The 17,404-nt window shown below is 48.1% G+C and overlaps 2 protein-coding genes across 2 annotated transcripts in view; both read left to right on the plus strand.

Annotated features, from left to right (window-relative positions):
• The window catches only part of NCOA2 (nuclear receptor coactivator 2), a gene marked incomplete at both ends in the record, with an annotated part of 75,958 nt that extends 72,355 nt beyond the window's left edge, over nt 1-3,603 (plus strand). The window contains 2 exons of the mRNA XM_079533858.1: nt 1,860-2,020; nt 3,594-3,603. Of these exons, the coding sequence (XP_079389984.1) occupies nt 1,860-2,020; nt 3,594-3,603 (171 nt within the window). The remainder of the gene's footprint in view (nt 1-1,859; nt 2,021-3,593) is intronic.
• Nucleotides 3,604-11,538: 7,935 nt separating this feature from the next.
• PRDM14 (PR/SET domain 14) lies at nt 11,539-16,837 on the plus strand (the record flags this gene model as incomplete). Its single annotated transcript, XM_079533415.1, is given in 6 exon segments — nt 11,539-11,993; nt 11,995-12,361; nt 12,508-12,778; nt 13,737-13,939; nt 15,143-15,244; nt 16,607-16,837. Coding segments are annotated over 6 exon segments (1,629 nt in total).
• Nucleotides 16,838-17,404: the final 567 nt, after the last annotated feature.

A 17,404-nucleotide genomic window follows, 5' to 3' on the forward strand; every position in this document is an offset into this window, starting at 1 on the left:
AACAGAATTTTCTGTCTTTCAAAGCTCTAAATACCCTTCATTTGAAAGGCTGAATGTAGTTGCAACTGAAATACTAAGAATTTTTGTTCTGTGGTTATTGAAACAAATTTCTTTTTATTAATTTCATCTTGTAAAAGTTTGAATTTGCCTTTATTTAGAAGTGAACACCTGGGGAATACCGTGTAAGCTTTAGGTTTTTCAGATTGCTTTTTTGTAAACCTTCAGAATTCTTTTTTTAATGTTCAAGTTATATGAATCAGTATGGAAGTAATTTGCAGTAATTTTTCCCACTTTCCATATTGGCCTGGAAATAATCTGCCAATTTCCTTAATGTCCTCCTTGCTTTTGCTATATCTAAACAAGAGGGAGGGGAAAAACAATTCCAGAAATAGACTCATGCCTTCTTTGTGTTACTCCCTCCTTTATATATTTAATCATCCTACAAAATAGATTTTTGTTAGAATAGAAATATAATAATAATTTTAAAAGCATTAAAGAGCATTTTTATTCAGGTCACTGATGTAGTTTGGTGAATTGGTATAGTTGGAAGAATTTACTGAGCATCTCTGTAGAGATACTATTTGCTAAATATCCACTCTAGGTACAGAAGCTCAGATGTTTCTTTCCCAGCCTGTGGGATGCTTTCCCACAGTGGCTTTCTTTGACAGTGAAGGTGTGCTTCTAGCCCTTCTGTGATTGCAAAGAAAAGGGCGGTAAAGTCTAAAGGACTGTGTGGAAGGCTTCCAGAAGATAGGTAAATGGTGTTCACATGGGCTGGCAGAGAAGCTCCTGCTGCCATCCCTGAGCATTGAGCCCTGCCTCCTGCACTGTGGGAGGCTGCCCAGTGAGGAGCCACTGGGTACAAGTGGGAAACAGCCTGAGGGGAAAAAAAAAACTAGTGGTTTCCAGCTAAATTAGCTGTCTGACCTGCCTGACCCTGAAGCCACATGGGAGCAGGAATCTGCAGAGAGGCACAGGTTGCAGTCACTGGAAGGGACGATCTTGAAACAACCATGAAAACCACATCCTGAGGTTTTAAAAAAGTAATGATAAGAAGAAGAAAGTACATGATAATTAACTCAGTTGAAACCAGCTTGTCCTCTGTTTGTGTAAGGACACTGCAATAAGCATGAAGTAAAGACCATCTCTGGGGGTTGGTAGTTGAAGATTTTTTTTTTTGCTTTCTTATTCCCCTTCTTAATTATGGTTTTTGAGGAGAAATTGAATCAGGATGGCTGTTTCTTTTGAAAGTGTGCATCTGCAACACAGAGACATTTCATCGAATCATAGAATCACAAGGTTGGAAAGGACCTTCAAGATCATCTGGTCCAACCATCCTCCCATTACCATTGCCACACAAGCACTAATCCACATCTCACAGCTCCTCATCCAGATGCCTCTTGAACACTGTCAGTGACAGCGACTCCACCACCTCCCTGGGCAGCCATTCCAGTGCCTGACCACTCTCTGAAAGAAAAGGTTTTTCCTCATATCTAACCTAGACCTCCTCTGGTACAACTTGCGGCCATTTCTCAGGTCCTGTTTGTTGCCTGAAAGAAGAGGCCAAACCCCTCCTCATCACAGCCTCCCTTCAGGAAGTTGTAGAGTGCAATAAGGTCTCCCCCAAGTCTCCTCCAGACATTTTATAGATACTTCAGGTATGAGACTTCTCTAAGCCCATGTTGCTGTGCATTTACGGGCAGTCTGCAAGTGGCAGATGATGCCAGCTCGTTCCAATATCTGCAGTAGCTGGAAGGAACAAAGAAGCCAGGAACACAATTAAACCTCCGTTTCTCCATCTCTGTTTTTTGCAGAAATACTGCTGACCCTGAGGGCGGTGTGGTTGCTCCTTTCTCCAGCTGAGCGGGCGCCCGGCCCCACACCCTTCCCAGTTGGAGGAGCTGCACCCATTTGTCGCGCCGCAGCCACGCCGGCACCCAGTGCCGCTGGGCCCAGCCCTGCCGTCCGCGGGGCCTCGTCGCTGGGAGCAGCCTCCTCTTCGACAGTCTGAGGCTATAGCGTACAGACATTGCTCAGTCTGTTCACTGCATTCACCTTAGTGCAACTTAGATCTCTCCTGCGAAGTAAATGTTGACAGGCAGTTTTCATAAACCATGTCAGATTGAATGTATTTAAATGTATGTATTTAAGGAAAAAAAAACAACCATGCTCTTGTTCTGTTTTCGTTTAGTTCTAGACCTTGGTTTTTGGCTTTGTTTTCCCTGGCTTACTCATTCTGGTGCAAAAGATTCCATTCTGTCTGCATACTGGTGTTTTAGACTAAGGCCTGTGTTTTGGGGCGGCGAGTGCACGAGGAGGGTCAGGACAGGACCTCTGAGGGGCCCTTCCTGCTGCCGGCACGTCGGAGAGGACGGACCGATGAAGAAAACTGCACCGAGCAATTCTGAATGGGATTAGAGTTGTGTGAGAGATGAGAACTATCCTGTGAGAGGGCTGTTGATAAGGGGCGCTTCGGTTGGGTTTTTTAGTAACACTTTTAATGCAAAGTCACGAGTCCAAAAAGAGACATTTGCTACATTCTTATTTAATTCGATTCCCAACGATCAGCAAATCTTGATATTGCAAGTGGCTCTTCTGACCTCTGTCATCTTCCTCTTCCTTCTAACAATTAGAAAACAAGTTACCCCCTTTATTTCCTTAGGTATGTTTCCAGCAATCTGGGCGGCAAGTTAGGGTTGTTGAGCAGCAACAGTGTTCAATGATAATGCATGTACTGATTATGGTAGTGGCAGAATTGGTGCATAATATCAAAGAGCTAAAGATACCTGCTTTAAGGCATGACTAATTCCTGGTTCCCACCCCCCTAGTCAGGGGAATAACGATTCATGTAATACCGATAGCAGATATCACTACAGACTTCACCACTATCGTGTGTTTCTGATTATTTTAAAGCAGTGTGGACTATGAGGATGTTTTGTAAGGTACATAAAATCCAGTTTATATGTAAACAAGCAATAATTTAAGTTGAAAACTTAAGTGTTTTACTTGTATAATTTTTGTGAGATATACATGTTGTGAAGTTGATTCCAAATGAGGTACTTCAGTATTAAATTAGATATCTTCTTAGCCGTGTGTGTCTCCTGGAAAAGTGTTTTGTAAAGAATCACAATGCCTTGATTAGCCCTAATTTGTAGGCTTGAGACTTCTCGTTTTCTAAACCTTGTGATTCTGCTCATAATGTCATTTATCTAACCTATATTATATGCAGCCACTGTAGGAACCGATTCTTGATTTTTGTATGTTTATATTCTTTCATAACAAATCTTAGAAAAACTAACTGTTACTAAGCAGGCCACTGTTAGGGTGTTGTTGTTTTTTCTTGCCCACTGTGGTTGGAATAATCTTTTACTAAACTGACATCAGTTTCTGAGGACTGGAAATATTAAGAAATTGATGTTTTTGACCTCTCTTTTCTTCTCCCTCACCCCTTGCCCTCAAACTTTCTAACCTGAACGCAAATTTTTGGATGTCATGTAAAATGCAATGCATTTTATAATGTCTCATCAGCTATGCCTTTTGGGAGTAAAAGATCCATTCTGTTGCCGTTTAATCAGTTCTGTTTTATTTTTCAGGTGGGATTGAAAATAGACTATAGTTATTCTATATTAAGGCTGAGGGAAATACGGTCTTGAGGTGGTTTGAAATAGGTTGTTTCATCAGAAGGTGTCTATTTCCTTAATATGATTGTCAAGGAAACATTCGGTGCTGTCGGTTTCTAAGGAGGGCAGTGCCATGACTCTGGGGAAACAACGCTTTTCAGGCTTTTCAGCAGTCAGTATTTGGCTCTCAGACTCAGAAATAATACTGGGTCACTGAACCACCCTTTTGCCTGTGTTCTGATGGAAAACCAAACTAGCCATCAGCCCTGAGATCCGCAGCCTCGTTGTTGCACCAACATGTGCGTTAAACTTGCATTCTGTATCTGACAAAATGTTATTTGTATGAGAAATGTCTAAATTGGAATGAATCAACTTCATGCAACACAAAGTGTAGATGAGTTTTCAAATAATTGTTGTATTCATTTTCAATTCTGAAACGTAACCTCTTCAGATAGATTATTCTTTTTCACAGTGGACAAGTGGAAATTTGTCCTGTTCCATGACAGACCTGCAGAGCCCTGTCATTGGTAGTGATTATGATACTCCATCATCCATTGCCATTTTGAAAGGAAGGAGGTTGTACCTATCACTTTGGCTCAGTTTGGGTTCATCGTGACTTTGTCGTCTTCTGACTAAAGAAAAAGAAAAGTGAGTGAAGGAATCTTCTGATCATATTGATCACTATAGAAACAAAAAAGCCAAATCAATTCCCTTCATTATCAGTATTTTCATCGTGTATACAGTAAATTTGTTGGAGAAAGTACTAGGATTTTGTTTAACAGAACAAGTAATCAGTGTTCTACTTACATTACTAAATGTGAAAGGCGCATAATGTGAAAAATAAGCGTATATACATGGTCATACGGCCTGGTTAAGTGTTCATGTAATGTGGTAAGTTTAAAAAGTGAAGTGAGCTGTTTTGCTACAATGAATTAATTTGTACTCAATCTTGAAAATATTGTCCCACGCCGGCATCCCTTTGGGCCTATTAATTAAAAGCAATGTTTTTGCAGTTTATACAATACATTTTTTAATCTTTGTTGAAAAATGGAATTCATATGGGCTTAGCAGATGAAATGGGTGGCACAGCTCCACTCGCAGAACCCAAAGATACACAATCAGTTTTGAAATGCAACTTAAGCCATTAATTGTTGGTGTGAATTTAAAAGTTTTCTAGTATTTGTATGGTAGTATGCTGCCTAAGAGCAAAAGCATTCTCTGCACAAAAGAAAATTTACTGTAGTGGCTTTGATTTTAATTAGAATTTTCTCCCTGGTGTTTCTTTGTAGACTAAAACAAAATCTTTTAAGTTTCTTACTACAGGTAAAAGCTATGTGCAAGAACCTCAAAATGCTAAAATCTAGCATAATGCCTTAGATCTGTTTTTAAGTATTGTATATTCCTACATAGCTGTCTGATGTATTATATTTGTATAGTGAATTGTGTACAATTTTGGAATAAGTGCATCATCACTTAATCTTTATGTTGTTCAATAGAGATGATGGACACGTTTCTTCAAACATTTACTGTCATTTAATTTTTTTCCCTTTATGTCATTTGTGGGTTTTATTTGTACAGTTCATCATGAAGTTGCATCTGAGATGTGTGTATATGAAAAGATTATACAAGGGTAAAATTAAGCAATATATAAACTATGGTTCTTCAGGAGAAAGCTTACAGTGTTTCAGGTTGTGATTTATTTTCAAAGCGGAGTTAACTCTGAACATCACTTTGTTCACCTGCATTGATGTTTGTATTTCTAGTGTGAGCAGTTTATGCAAAGGTAGATATATTCAGAGAAATTTTAAATACATTTATGCAAGTTAATATTGCTTTGCCGATGCTATTTGCTTATTTGATGTTAAATAATGCTATTGTAAATAAAGAATTCTGTTGTTATTGCATCATTTAATAAATTTTAATGCCTTCGGGTTTTACATGGCTTTAGAGATTTCAACGTGTTTCTGTTGTGTCTTCATTTATTCTTGTCAGGGTGTAGGAGGCAGCACTGAAGCAGTGCAGGATAGAGTAGTCTGCAGCTTTAACAAGCACAGCAGTTTCTCTCCGTTGCAGAATGTTTTATATATTACAACCAGTAATTACTCAGAATATTTTCTTTTAATAATTCTGTTCATCACGTTCATCGAGTAGCTTAGTGTGAAAACAGAAAACAGTAAGTACTTCTCTATATCACGGCCCTAAACGGGCGTCTTTGGTGACGGTTTGCGCAGAGGCAGACCTCAAACGGCACACAGTAGGACTGAGCACACTCAGGGCCTGCTTCTCCTTGTTACATCACACTGTTGTTTTAAGGAAGTTGGAAATGTATGGGGAGTTTATCTGAAAAGGATAAAAGCAGCTAGAGGAATGGCTGTTCACAAGAACCATCTGCTGTCGTCTAGGAAATGAATGAGGGAGAACAGGTATTTATGTCAAAAATGTTATAAGCTAAAATAATTGTTATTATTAAGACTTCCAAATAGTGTCATCCTTTCACCATTCCACTAAAAGGTTTCTCCATTCTACCAAAACATTTTGATAAGGATTTTCTGTAAAGGCAGTTAGGGATAGGATGAGGAGAAATGGCTTTAAACTGGAAGAGGGTAGATTTAGACTAGATCTTGGGAAGAAATTTACTGTGAAGGCAGTGACGCACTGGAGCAGGTTGCCCAGTGAGGTTGTGGATGCCCCATCCCTGGAGGCATTCAAGGCCAGGCTGGATGTGGCTCTGGGCAGCCTGGGCTGGTGGTTGGCGACCCTGCACATAGCAGGGAGTTGAAACTGGATGATCATTGTGGTCCTTTTCAACCCGGGCCATTCTATGATTCTATAACCAATATGGGGAGAGGCTGTGTGTCTCACTGTTGCAGAACAAACACTGCTTGGCATCACACTATGGCAAGGGAAAATGGCAGCCTGGGGAATCTGCCCTCTGTCTTGGCCTAGCAGGTCACAAAGTGTGGAAGCAGAAATGCCAAGGCCCAAGTGGGCCTCTTGACAGCCTTCAAATTATGTCCTGAAACAGTAAACGTGATGAATTAATTCTTGAGCTGGAGAAAGTAGAATACAGATAGCCCATGAACAGTTGCACAGACTTGTGCATGTGACAGACTCATACAACTTGATTCCTGTTAGGCTTTGGCATAGCACTGCTAAGTGTACATGAGCTGTATCTGCCTTGCAGGAACGCAGCTCCCACCAGCAGAGGCTGTCGCTGCTGCTCTGTGCTGTGTCCTCCAGCTATAGCAACAAACTGCCACTGTTCTGACCTGATCTAAATCACAGTTCTGTCATTGCTGCAGCAGCATCTGCTGCTGTGCCTGGCAGGAGCGCAGGCTGCTCCCTGTCAAAACCCATCGGTTCTGTTCAGAAAGGCATGGGACCGCTTGAAGTCCGTACTGGGACTGTGGCCAAGGGTTTTGCATGCATTGCTGAATCCCAACTTCTGACAAAGGGCTGTCCGCAGCCCAACTGCTTGGTAAAAGAGAAAAGAGTGATGACAGTTGCATGCATTCTTAGGGGAAAGGTAGGTCAGGGAAGGTCCACATGAATGAACCCGGATGGATGGCAGCCCTTGAGAGCCGGACTTTGAGATATGCTGCCGCTTAGAGAAACCCTCCTGTGATACTCCTCAACTGCCCACTGCAAATGGCAATGTTGGTGTGAGATCTCTGTGTGCCCGACACCACATTCCTTGTCTCATTCCAGTGTGAGCCTCCTTTGGCACCTGCCAGTTCTAACAACCATGCACTTGGCCACATGATGGGCTCAGGCTGGATTTGTGACCCAGCCGACTCCTTGTGTGTGCTGTCTCCTTCCCTTTGGTCTCTGGTTATGGAAAGTCATCTTGAAAATGAAAAAAAAAAAACCATGGTTAATTACTTTGAGGGGATAAAGTTTCATCCTGTCTCTTTGTCACACATACCTCGGGTACCCCTCACTGAAAATCCCAGCAATATAGACTCCCTCGGACTTGTCTTTGCTGCACCCAAATGAATGAAAGCTGAAACCAGGCAATAAAAGGGAGCTCTCCTACCCCCAAAGAGAACAGCACAGTATTATCCATACATGCCATGCTGCCCCAGTGCCTACAGCTACTGACATAAATGGAACTTTGGAGCAGAAGAGTGATGACTCAAAACAGTTCCTCAAAAAGGTAGCTTTGATCCTGATGAACTAATGCACCTAAAGAACACCTTGCAGTCCAGGGGACCTAAGGTATCCCAGTTTCAGTGAGATATATGTTTTCCATAGAACGAAGCCTCCGAAAGAACAGAACCCCAAGCCAGAAGTCTGAGAGAGCTGCAAAAAGGAATGGAAAGATCAAGTAAAGCATCCTGAAGGCACTGGGCCACAGCTGAAACAGAATGCAGTTTGCATTTTGCCTGAAATCTTGCAAGTGTACACTGCAATACAAGTGAAATGTGGAGTGCTGTGTTTTGTGCATCCCTCAGCAGGGGCAGAGGCAGCTGGGCAGGAGGCTCCTGGGCCACAGCTGCTAGAGGTAAATACTCCCAAGAACCTTCAGCAGTTTTGTAGCCAGCAGGAGCCCATTGAGGTCTGAGTATTCCCAAAGTTATGCGTACACAGTCATGGGATGGGGCACAGATGCTTTCTTAATGCAATTTGTAACCAAGCTTGTAGAATGCTGTGTGGGTACCCAAATGGACCTGTGCTGGGCAATGTTCAGACTGATGCGAGCAACTGGATTGGGGAAGAAAGAGAAAAGGGGGAAAAACTGCTTACAGAATATTAGGAGGTGTAGGAGTCTGAAGGTGCGAGCCTAGTGCCACAAACTGTAACTGCAGGATGGAAAGAAGTTCACTAGAATACATACAGTGCCTCGTGTAAGCAGCAGATCAGATCCAGCTATTGCACAAATACTACATCACTGAAATGCTGCTATATCTGATGATACAGTAGTGACAGAGAAGGAATATCAATGTACTTTATTTCCCTTCTAGCTTATGGTCCACATGCATTTAGGATTTATATAATTTATTCCCGTTTTCAATTAAATAATTTTGTTGTTTGATAACCAGGGAGGGGTTGGTTTGTTTGTTTTCAGAAATGAAGCATGCAAGTAAATCACTGTTCTATTTCCTGTTCCTGTCCTGTTGTGAAGACTCCTTTTCAACACAATAACTCAGGACAGCAGGAGCAGACAGAAAAGCTGCATGCTCTGAGCTGTGCAGATGCTATCATGTTTGAGAGCACGCCTGTCATTTTAGTTGGATTTGCAGGGCAGGTACAGGCACATCCTTGTAAATATGCGTATGCAGATACAGCAACAGTTGTGGAGAGACTCTAAGAGAAGTTAATCCCCCAATTTGATATCTCTTGGTACCAGAGAGGGAGAGAGAAACTCACTTTACTGGAAAAGTGATGCAGAAAATTTCCACAAATAAGGCAGAATTCTCTGCATCTACCATTCCCAACCCAGTGGGGCTATAGAGAAGGAAAGCTCCAGTTTGGAAACCAAATTTGCAAAGATTTGGACCCAAACTGGTCTAAAATATCCAAGTGTGTTACCTCTTGCATTAATGCATAACAGGGTTACCCTAGCCAGATAGCATTGCCTGCCACATCATGAAATCTTCATGGGTAGGCCCACACTAGTGGAGCACACAGAATCTTTATCTCCTGTGCAGGCATTTTGCCACTGGCAGATGATGCTCTTCTAAAATACTATTAAGCAGAAAAGAGTAAGGACTTTCTACATAGAGCTGAAAGGAGCCTGATCTGAACCCACCACTGAAAACCCACTCCTTGAAACCAAGGGACAGGTCTGTGTATGGGAAAACCCGAGAGCTATGCTGAATTGATGAATGAAAGACATTAGGAAAAATTTCTTCTCAGAAAGAAAAGTGATGCATTGGCACAGGCTGCCCAGGGATGTGGTGGAGGCACCATCCATGGAGGTGTTCGAGAAGCATGGAGATGTGGAACTGAGGGATGTGGTTAGTGGGCAGGGTGGGGATGGGCTGACAGTTGGGCTTGGTGACTTTAAAGGTCTTTTCCAGCCTTGATAATTCCATGATTATTTTCTTCTTAACTCAGGTGGTTGTCTGTGTTATAGTAAAATTGCTTCTGTTGTGTAAAATTATGTTGTAGGAAATTAGAAACTGGAACTGAAAGGATAAAGCTTAGAGGAGTAAAGCGAATGCCCTCAGTATTAGAACAGGAGCAACAGTTCGTGAGTCCAGGAGGTATGCTGTGATAAATAATCACTGCTCTGTTGCTAAAGCCAATAAGGAGTTATTGAACCACATAAAAAACATCATCAGCTGAAGCACGAAAAGCAAGCATGGATGAGGACTAGCATGGCCCAAAGCTGTGACCTGTTCTCAGCTCCATTCTTTGGGCCACATCCTTGGGTTACAAATGAATGGTGAGACAGAAAGGGCTCAGGTGGGAACATGTGAGGTGGGAATGCTGAGCAGGCACTGTGGTACAGTCCCACTCCATGTCCCAAAGCTGTCTCATCTTCAGTCTCTAAGCAGGGCAGGCAGATGCCCACTCTGCTACTTTCTAAGCCATAATACCATTCATCCTATAGGGGATTGTGAGTCACTGGAGATTAACTGCAAAGTGGTCGCAACAGTGATATGTGACCTTTTCCTTTCATGGCAGCATTTCATTTCTAAGGAGAAAGCAAACTTCTTTCTGCAATCAGCACTCAAAGGCTCCCGCTAAACATGGCACTGCTTTTATATATTAATGCTGCCAATCCAAAGCCACTTCGTAAAGCAGTACAGCATCACTTCAGCCCTACAGATAGAGTCTGAAACGAGAGAGAAAAGGGAAAATGATGAAAAGCCAAAAAATCCATACAGGCATAAAGACTGAGAGACTGCCTTGAGAAAGCATTAGAGGGCTGCATTCCTGCCTCCTCCCTAAGCTTGCCGCACATATTGGTTGTCCCTGGTGTGTTGACTGCTTCTGCCTTGCAAACAGAAATCAGGACAGAGAATGTAGCAGTAGGTAGGGGAATTAGTCCCACATGTGTCACAGCTCAGACTCGGGGTCTCAGGAGCTGCCTGGCACCGTTCTGGCTCTCCTCAATGTGCAAGCACTCAGCTCTCACAACCAGACTGAAAGGCTAAGAGCAGGCTCCAACCCAAAGCTTTGGGCAGGTGGGAACTGCAGTGCCAGCATGAAATCAAGGCTCGGAGGATGGCTTCACCTTCAGCCAAGCACAGTCAGCGGCAGGTTGGAGCCAAAGTCTCTCTGTCAGTAGCGGCTCCAGGTGACTTCTGGTGAGTCCCTGCTGTGAGAGGAAGGCAGCACTTCACACAGGACTGCATAGTCTGCATAGAGTACTGAAAATTCGTTTTTTATGGCATGCTGTCACCTCTCGTCTTCTCCTGGTTGCACCTGGGACAGAGCCGTAATGCCTGGTATGACGCCGCGTTCTGAGTCCTGGAGAAGAACGATGTTGCTAACGCAGCGATGCTTCAGTTGTCGCTAAGCAGTGCTGCGCGGAGCTGCGGACTCGCCCGGCCTGGGAGCAGCAGGAGCCCGCTGCAAGCCCGGCACCCAGAGCACTGCCGGCTGTTCGGGCTGTTTGGAAGCGGATTTTTGCGTTCTCACAGCCAAAAGCCGTTCCGCAGGGCCCAGGCGCACCGCTCGAACGTGCCCGGCAGCGGGGCAGAATCGGGGGCGGCTCCGGCAAAGCGGAGAGCCCCCTCACCACCACCGGCGGCCCCGCCCCGGGGTAGGGGCTCCCGTCGGGGCAGCCTCCCCCCACTCGCCCGCCCCTGGGGCCACGCGACCCCCGGGCGGGCCGCCCCCTGCCCGAGCCCATATAGCCACGGGGGGCCGGCGGCCCGCTCGCCCCGACGGCGCCGGGCGAGGAGGGCGGCTCAGCTACTCCTCGCCTTCCCCTCGGAGCCCGCTCTACCTGCGGCACCCCGACATGGCGCTGGCCCTGGCCGGCGAGCCGGGCCCCGCCGCGGACGCCACGGACGCGCTCGGGCTGAGCCCCGCCGGACTCGCCGCCTACTACCCGCCCTTCCTGCCCCCGGCGCAGTACTTGGAGGCGCCCCCCGACTTCTTCCAGCCTCTGGGCCGCCTGCTGCCCCCCTCCCCGCCGCTGCCCCCCTTCGGCATCCCCGCGTTCCTCGGCCTCCCGCCGCCCCATACGGCCCCGCCGCCCCCTGCCCAGGCTCCGGCGGACACCACGCAGCGGACGGCCCGGCCCGGGGGGGGCTGCGAGACGGCGGGGCAGAGCCGCAGGTTTCACTTCAGCGAGGAGGAGCTGAACGCGGTGCTGTACGGGGCGCTGCGCAGCCCCCAGCTGCCCGGCGGGCTGCACGCCATCTCGGGGCTCCGCGTGCCTCCCGTCAGCCCGGGTAAGGGGACGGAAAATCCGGAGGGGGGTGCGGGGGCTCGGGGGCCGCCCCCACGGCCTCTCAGAGCCGCTGACGAGGGTCCCTCTCCGCAGGTACCGCTCGCTCCCCCCCGGCTCCGCCGCCCGACGGGGACGCGCTGCAGCTGCCCGAAGGTATGGGCAGGGACACCGCCCGCGCCCGCGCCCCGTTCCCTGTCTCCGGCCGCGCTCAGCCCGCGCTGTCCCCGCAGGGCTGGCCGTGCTGCGCGTGGCCTACGGGGACGTTTGGCACCTGGGGGTGTTCTGCACCGCCCCCATCCCCAAAGGAGTTCGCTTCGGCCCGTTCCAAGGCAAAGTGGTCAACACCACCGAGATCAAGACTTACGACGACAACTCGCTGATGTGGGAGGTAGCCGCCGGCGGGGGGGAGCCGGGGAGATGTTGGCGGCGGGGCTTCCTGCGGGCAGTACGTTATGGCCGTGGGGGAACTGCGAGGGGACCTCTGCCCGGCCCCGATCCGCTCTCGGCTCTGATCCTCTTCTCTCTGCCCTTCAGGTCTTCGAGTACGGACAACTGAGCCACTTCATCGACGGGAAGGGCACGGCCGGCAACTGGATGTCTCTGGTGAACTGCGCCCGCTTCCCCGAGGAGCAGAACCTGACGGCGCTGCAGTGCCAGGGGCAGATCTTTTACGAGAGCTGCCGGGAGATCGCGCCCAAGGAGGAGCTGCTGGTGTGGTACGGGGACTGCTACGTGCAGTTCCTGGGCATCCCCATCTGCCTGAAGGGCATGCCGGAGGCGGGACGGCCCCCGCAGCACCCCGAAGGTGAGAACGTGGCAGCGCCTCGGGGGTCCCCCGGATCGCGCTCGGAAGCGGAGGGACTCCGCCAGCGCCCTTCGTAACGCGTGTCGGACGGCAGCGAGGGTGCCCCGGGCCGGGCTGCTCTGGGGCGGCCATCCCGGTACCGCTCCCCCTCTGCCACTCCGGTTTGCGTAGAGGTGCTAATGTAAAGCATCCCCCGTTTCCCCCGTTGTTGCCGAGCTGTTGGTGTGGGGGGACTTTTTGCGGCGTTCCTTGTTGGGGTTTGTTTTAATCCTACCGCAGCGGTGTCAACTGCGCTTATTCGGGGAGAAATGCAGTGGAGAAGGGAGACGCCGCTGTCAGCCGAAGCTGGGTCTGAAGTCAGGGTTGTGAGAAGACAAAAGCCGGAGGGGGGTGGGGGTGCGCTGACGGCGAGAGAGGGGAACCCCGGGCAATGGGACTCTGGGACTGCGGTGGTGCTTTGTGGGGCGGCCGGTGGTTCGTTTCGGGGCTGGAGGGAATGTCACTTACCTGCCTTCGATTAGAGGCAGAGGGAAATGTTGTTAACGTTCGAAACGTTTCCTGTATTGTTCCTAAGTTCAGTGGTTAAGAACAATTTAAAACCCCAAAGGAAACCAAATAAACGCGCGTTTGTTTGATAGTGTTTTGAAAACGACAGAAAAGCCACGTGGATCGATCGTCCTTTTTGGGGGAACGGGAAGCGAAGGGCAGCGGCGGTGCCGCCGTCAGGCCGCGTCCCGGGGTCGGCCGGCCGTGCCGTAGGAACGCGTCCCATCCGCTGCCCGTGGACACGGGCGGAGCGGTGCGGAGCTGCCTCCCCTCCGCCGGCACAAAGGGAACCGGGGGGCAGCGGGAGCTGAGAGGTTTGGTTTGGTTCGGTTTGGTTGATGATAACGCCGGAATCCGTTTGTAACATTCTTACCCTCCCTGGGACTGACGGGCACCGCGCTTTGCCGTGCAGGCGCCGGGGAGAGCTTCAAGTGCGAGCGCTGCGGGAAGGTGTTCGCCTACCGCTACTACCGTGACAAGCACCTCAAGTACACGCGCTGCGTGGACCAGGGCGACAGGAAATTCCCCTGCCACCTCTGCAGCCGCTCCTTCGAGAAGAGGGACCGGCTGCGCATCCACGTGCTGCACGTCCACGAGAAGCACAGACCCCACAAGGTGAGATGTCCCCGCCGTTACCTCGGGGTCTTCGGGGAGGTGCTTTGCCCCCCCCGCCCCCCGACCGCTCCCAGTGCTGCCTGTCCCGGGCCGAGGCTGTCGCACATGGCGAGAGCCCGAAGCGTTGCACCCGACGTGAGCCGCTGCCTCGGCAACGCCGGGCAGTGAAACGCGGTTGGGAAGGGCTGGGGGGCTTCCAGTGTGGTACGGCTATTGCTTCGGTCCCCAGCACCCTCCTTTGTTCCTATGGGTCATCTCCAGACAAGGTCCGTTTTCCTGGAATAGATCCAATTAAATCAATGATATCGTATTCGAATGTTTTAAGGATTTAGTAAGAGATTTAAAAGAAGCTTCTATTACATTTGAGGTCTAATACGATTCCACTAATTATGCAGATCGAAATCACAGTTATTCCTTCCTGTTTTTCTTCTTTCTCCATCCCTCTTTTTATCCTTTCCTTTTTTTCCTTTTTTTTCCTTTCCTTTTTTTTTTTTTTTTTTTTCCCCTTTTTTCCTCTCTTTTTCCTTTCCTTTTTTCAACACACAGGGAAGAAATACTTGAGAACAGCAGTGGCGGTAAACTTGTTCTGAATGGATATTGCAATTAAATGAGAAACAAATCGACTTAAAAAGCAAGGAAGGGAAATGATATCAGTAAAAAATGACCTTCCATAGGATAGTTTATTCTGAACTGGAGATTGATGATTTATTCCAAAATAACAGCGGGATAAGGAAATGATCTGTGGGCTCCTGCACATTCCCTCGGGATTTGTGCGAGTGTCCCCACGGACTCCTTGACTTCAGCACCTCAGCACTGGGTGTCACCGCCTGCAGCGATGCAGCAGAGGCAGTGGCTGTGCCCTGGGGGCTGTCAGCAAGGTGCTCCTTAAGAGGGATTCCCTTAAATAGAGGGATAAATAAAGGATGTAACTGTCTTAATAACTGGGGGGGGGGGGGGGGGGGAATCATATTTAATTACTAATTATCAGTATCTTCTGCTAATGTTCCAGAGACAGGTTTTACTATTTTAACCGTACAAACAAAAAGAGCTTTCAATTTTGCATGATTTGTCTGTCTTTAAAAAATATATATATATTATTCTGACTTCATTTAAAGTGTTCCTAGTTAAGTTAACCCCATGTAGAACAGCTCTTTCCAGCCGTGCTGTTCTGTGCTTCCCGTAACTCCTGTGTTCCTTCTGCAGTGCTCGGTGTGCGGGAAGAGCTTCTCACAGTCCTCCAGCCTGAACAAACACATGCGGGTTCATTCCGGGGAGCGCCCCTACAAATGCGTCTACTGCAATAAGGTGGGCAGCTCCCGTGTTCCAGTGCCTCACAGCACCATGTGCTGCCCTTCCCCTTTTTCTATCCGGGAAACAGATGCCTTCTCTTTAAGTTGGTATCCAGATAAGCTGAGTGCGTACGTTCTGGGTACAGCTGGGAGATGCAGTGGGAGAAAGGGTTTGAAGAGGTTGGAAGTGAGAGGGTTGGATCAGGTGTGAGGAAATAGCAGCAGGTTGCACCAGGGAGGGGTTGAGCTGGATATTGGGATGGTTTTTTAAATGGAAAAAGTGGAGAGGTACTGGAACAGGCTGCCCCATCCCTGGAGGTAGATAGAAGACAATGTGATGCTTTGGGATGTGGTACAGTAGACGGGCTTTGCTTTAATAGCACCAGGTGGGTGGTTGGAGCTGGTGATCTTAAGGGTCTTTTCCAACTTAAATGATTCCATGCAAGTCCCAACTCTGAAATCATGTTTATACAAACATCTGGGACTGAAGAAGCAGGGTCAGCTCCTAGCTCTTGCTTTCCATTGAAGCAGAATTTGGCCTAATTCACTGCTCAGCGATGTGCTGCAGGGACAGCATATAGGAATGCTTCACAGTATTTCAGATGCCATCCTAATCAGATTGGTAATGTTTGGTCTTAGTGACTCGTGTAGTGTGATGGACAGATGTAGTTCAAGAGCTGAACCTCCATGATAACGATGGTGTGCTTGCTTACTTTTAGTAACAGGGCAGTCTATGTAACAGGCACTATAGAGGCTCTGTGGGTGCGAGCTTTGTCTGCTCACACCCATGTACAGGATTTTTGCTTCCAGCATGGCATTTTCCTCAGCTTTCTGATGGTGACATGGTTAGCAGCAACTATTTTGTGTAGTCTGCAAATAGTAAAGGACCCGTGAGTGCCTTGGCTGGGGAAAAATTAAGGAAACAGCTGGCTGTTTGGCAATCTGTTTGCTTATGGCTTAGTGAGAGGGTTTTCTCCTAAAATGTAAGATTGTTATGAGGGGATAAAGTCATGCGAGGGGAAAGATGGGCTAGGAGGTACTGAAGGAAGAGCAGAACATGACAGAAGGAAAAAGAAAAGCCCTTCAAGTAGATGCTAGCCCAGCATGAGCAAATTCTGGCAGCTGAATTCCGAGCCAGCATTCATCAGCATGAAAGAGTAACTTTGAAAGTAAAGACTGCAAAGAAAACCTGCATTACGATTCCCCTATACAAAGCTAATTAGGGTAGTATTGACTTGACTTCTCATCCTTTGTCACATCGGAGATATTTACTGGTGTCTGCAATCAGAAATCTTTCTGAGCTTCCACAGCCATGAAGCGGAGCCCGCTAACCCCTCTCCCTGCTCTCCCCCCCACCCTTCCTCCTGTGGCCTCCCAGGCGTTTACAGCCTCCAGCATCCTGCGCACGCACATCCGCCAGCACTCGGGAGAGAAGCCCTTCAAGTGCAAGCACTGCGGCAAAGCCTTCGCCTCGCACGCGGCACACGACAGCCACATGCGGCGCACGCACAGCAAGGACAAGGGCAGCACCTGTGCGGTGTGCGGCCAGCACTTCCCAGAGCTGGAGGACTACCGCTTCCACATGAACGTCCACGCTGCTGCTCATTAGCCAGGAGTCCCTTCCTGGACCAGCTCCGTGGGTTGTATCGGTGTACGTGTGTGTATGTTGCTTGTGTGCGTGCCACAGGAGGCACTGACTCTCATGGTGTGGGTCACAAGAGTGCACTCTCCAATACCTTTCTGCATGCAGGCGGCTGGTTTATAGCACGCTGACTCAGCGCTGGGGTGAGATCTGACATGCAGCGGCCTTCCTTCCCTTCCTCTGTGTGTTCCCTCACTTTCAGGAGTATCCCTTCCCCAAAAGCCTCTTGCGTGTGAGTATCACTGTGATGGACATTTAATTCACTGCAGCTGTGGGCTGCCTGGTGCTGTCCATGCCAAAGCTTGTTTGGGAGGTGTTCTTAGCAGGTATGTATACCTAAGACAGTTTAACCTATTTGTTTTATTTAGGCACATGACGAGGTGTGGGTTCTATCTCCTTCTAGTGTGCAAGTCTTTCAATGAATCCCTATTTGATAGAGAACGCTGCTGGAGCAGCATAAGAGTATTTAATTGTGGCTTCAGAGCCAGCTGAGCTGACCAGGAGAGCTCTGGGGGCAGTGACGCCAACTCTTCC

This window comes from Tetrao urogallus (genome assembly GCF_951394365.1).
Source record: "Tetrao urogallus genome assembly, chromosome: 3".
NCBI lineage: Eukaryota > Metazoa > Chordata > Aves > Galliformes > Phasianidae > Tetrao > Tetrao urogallus.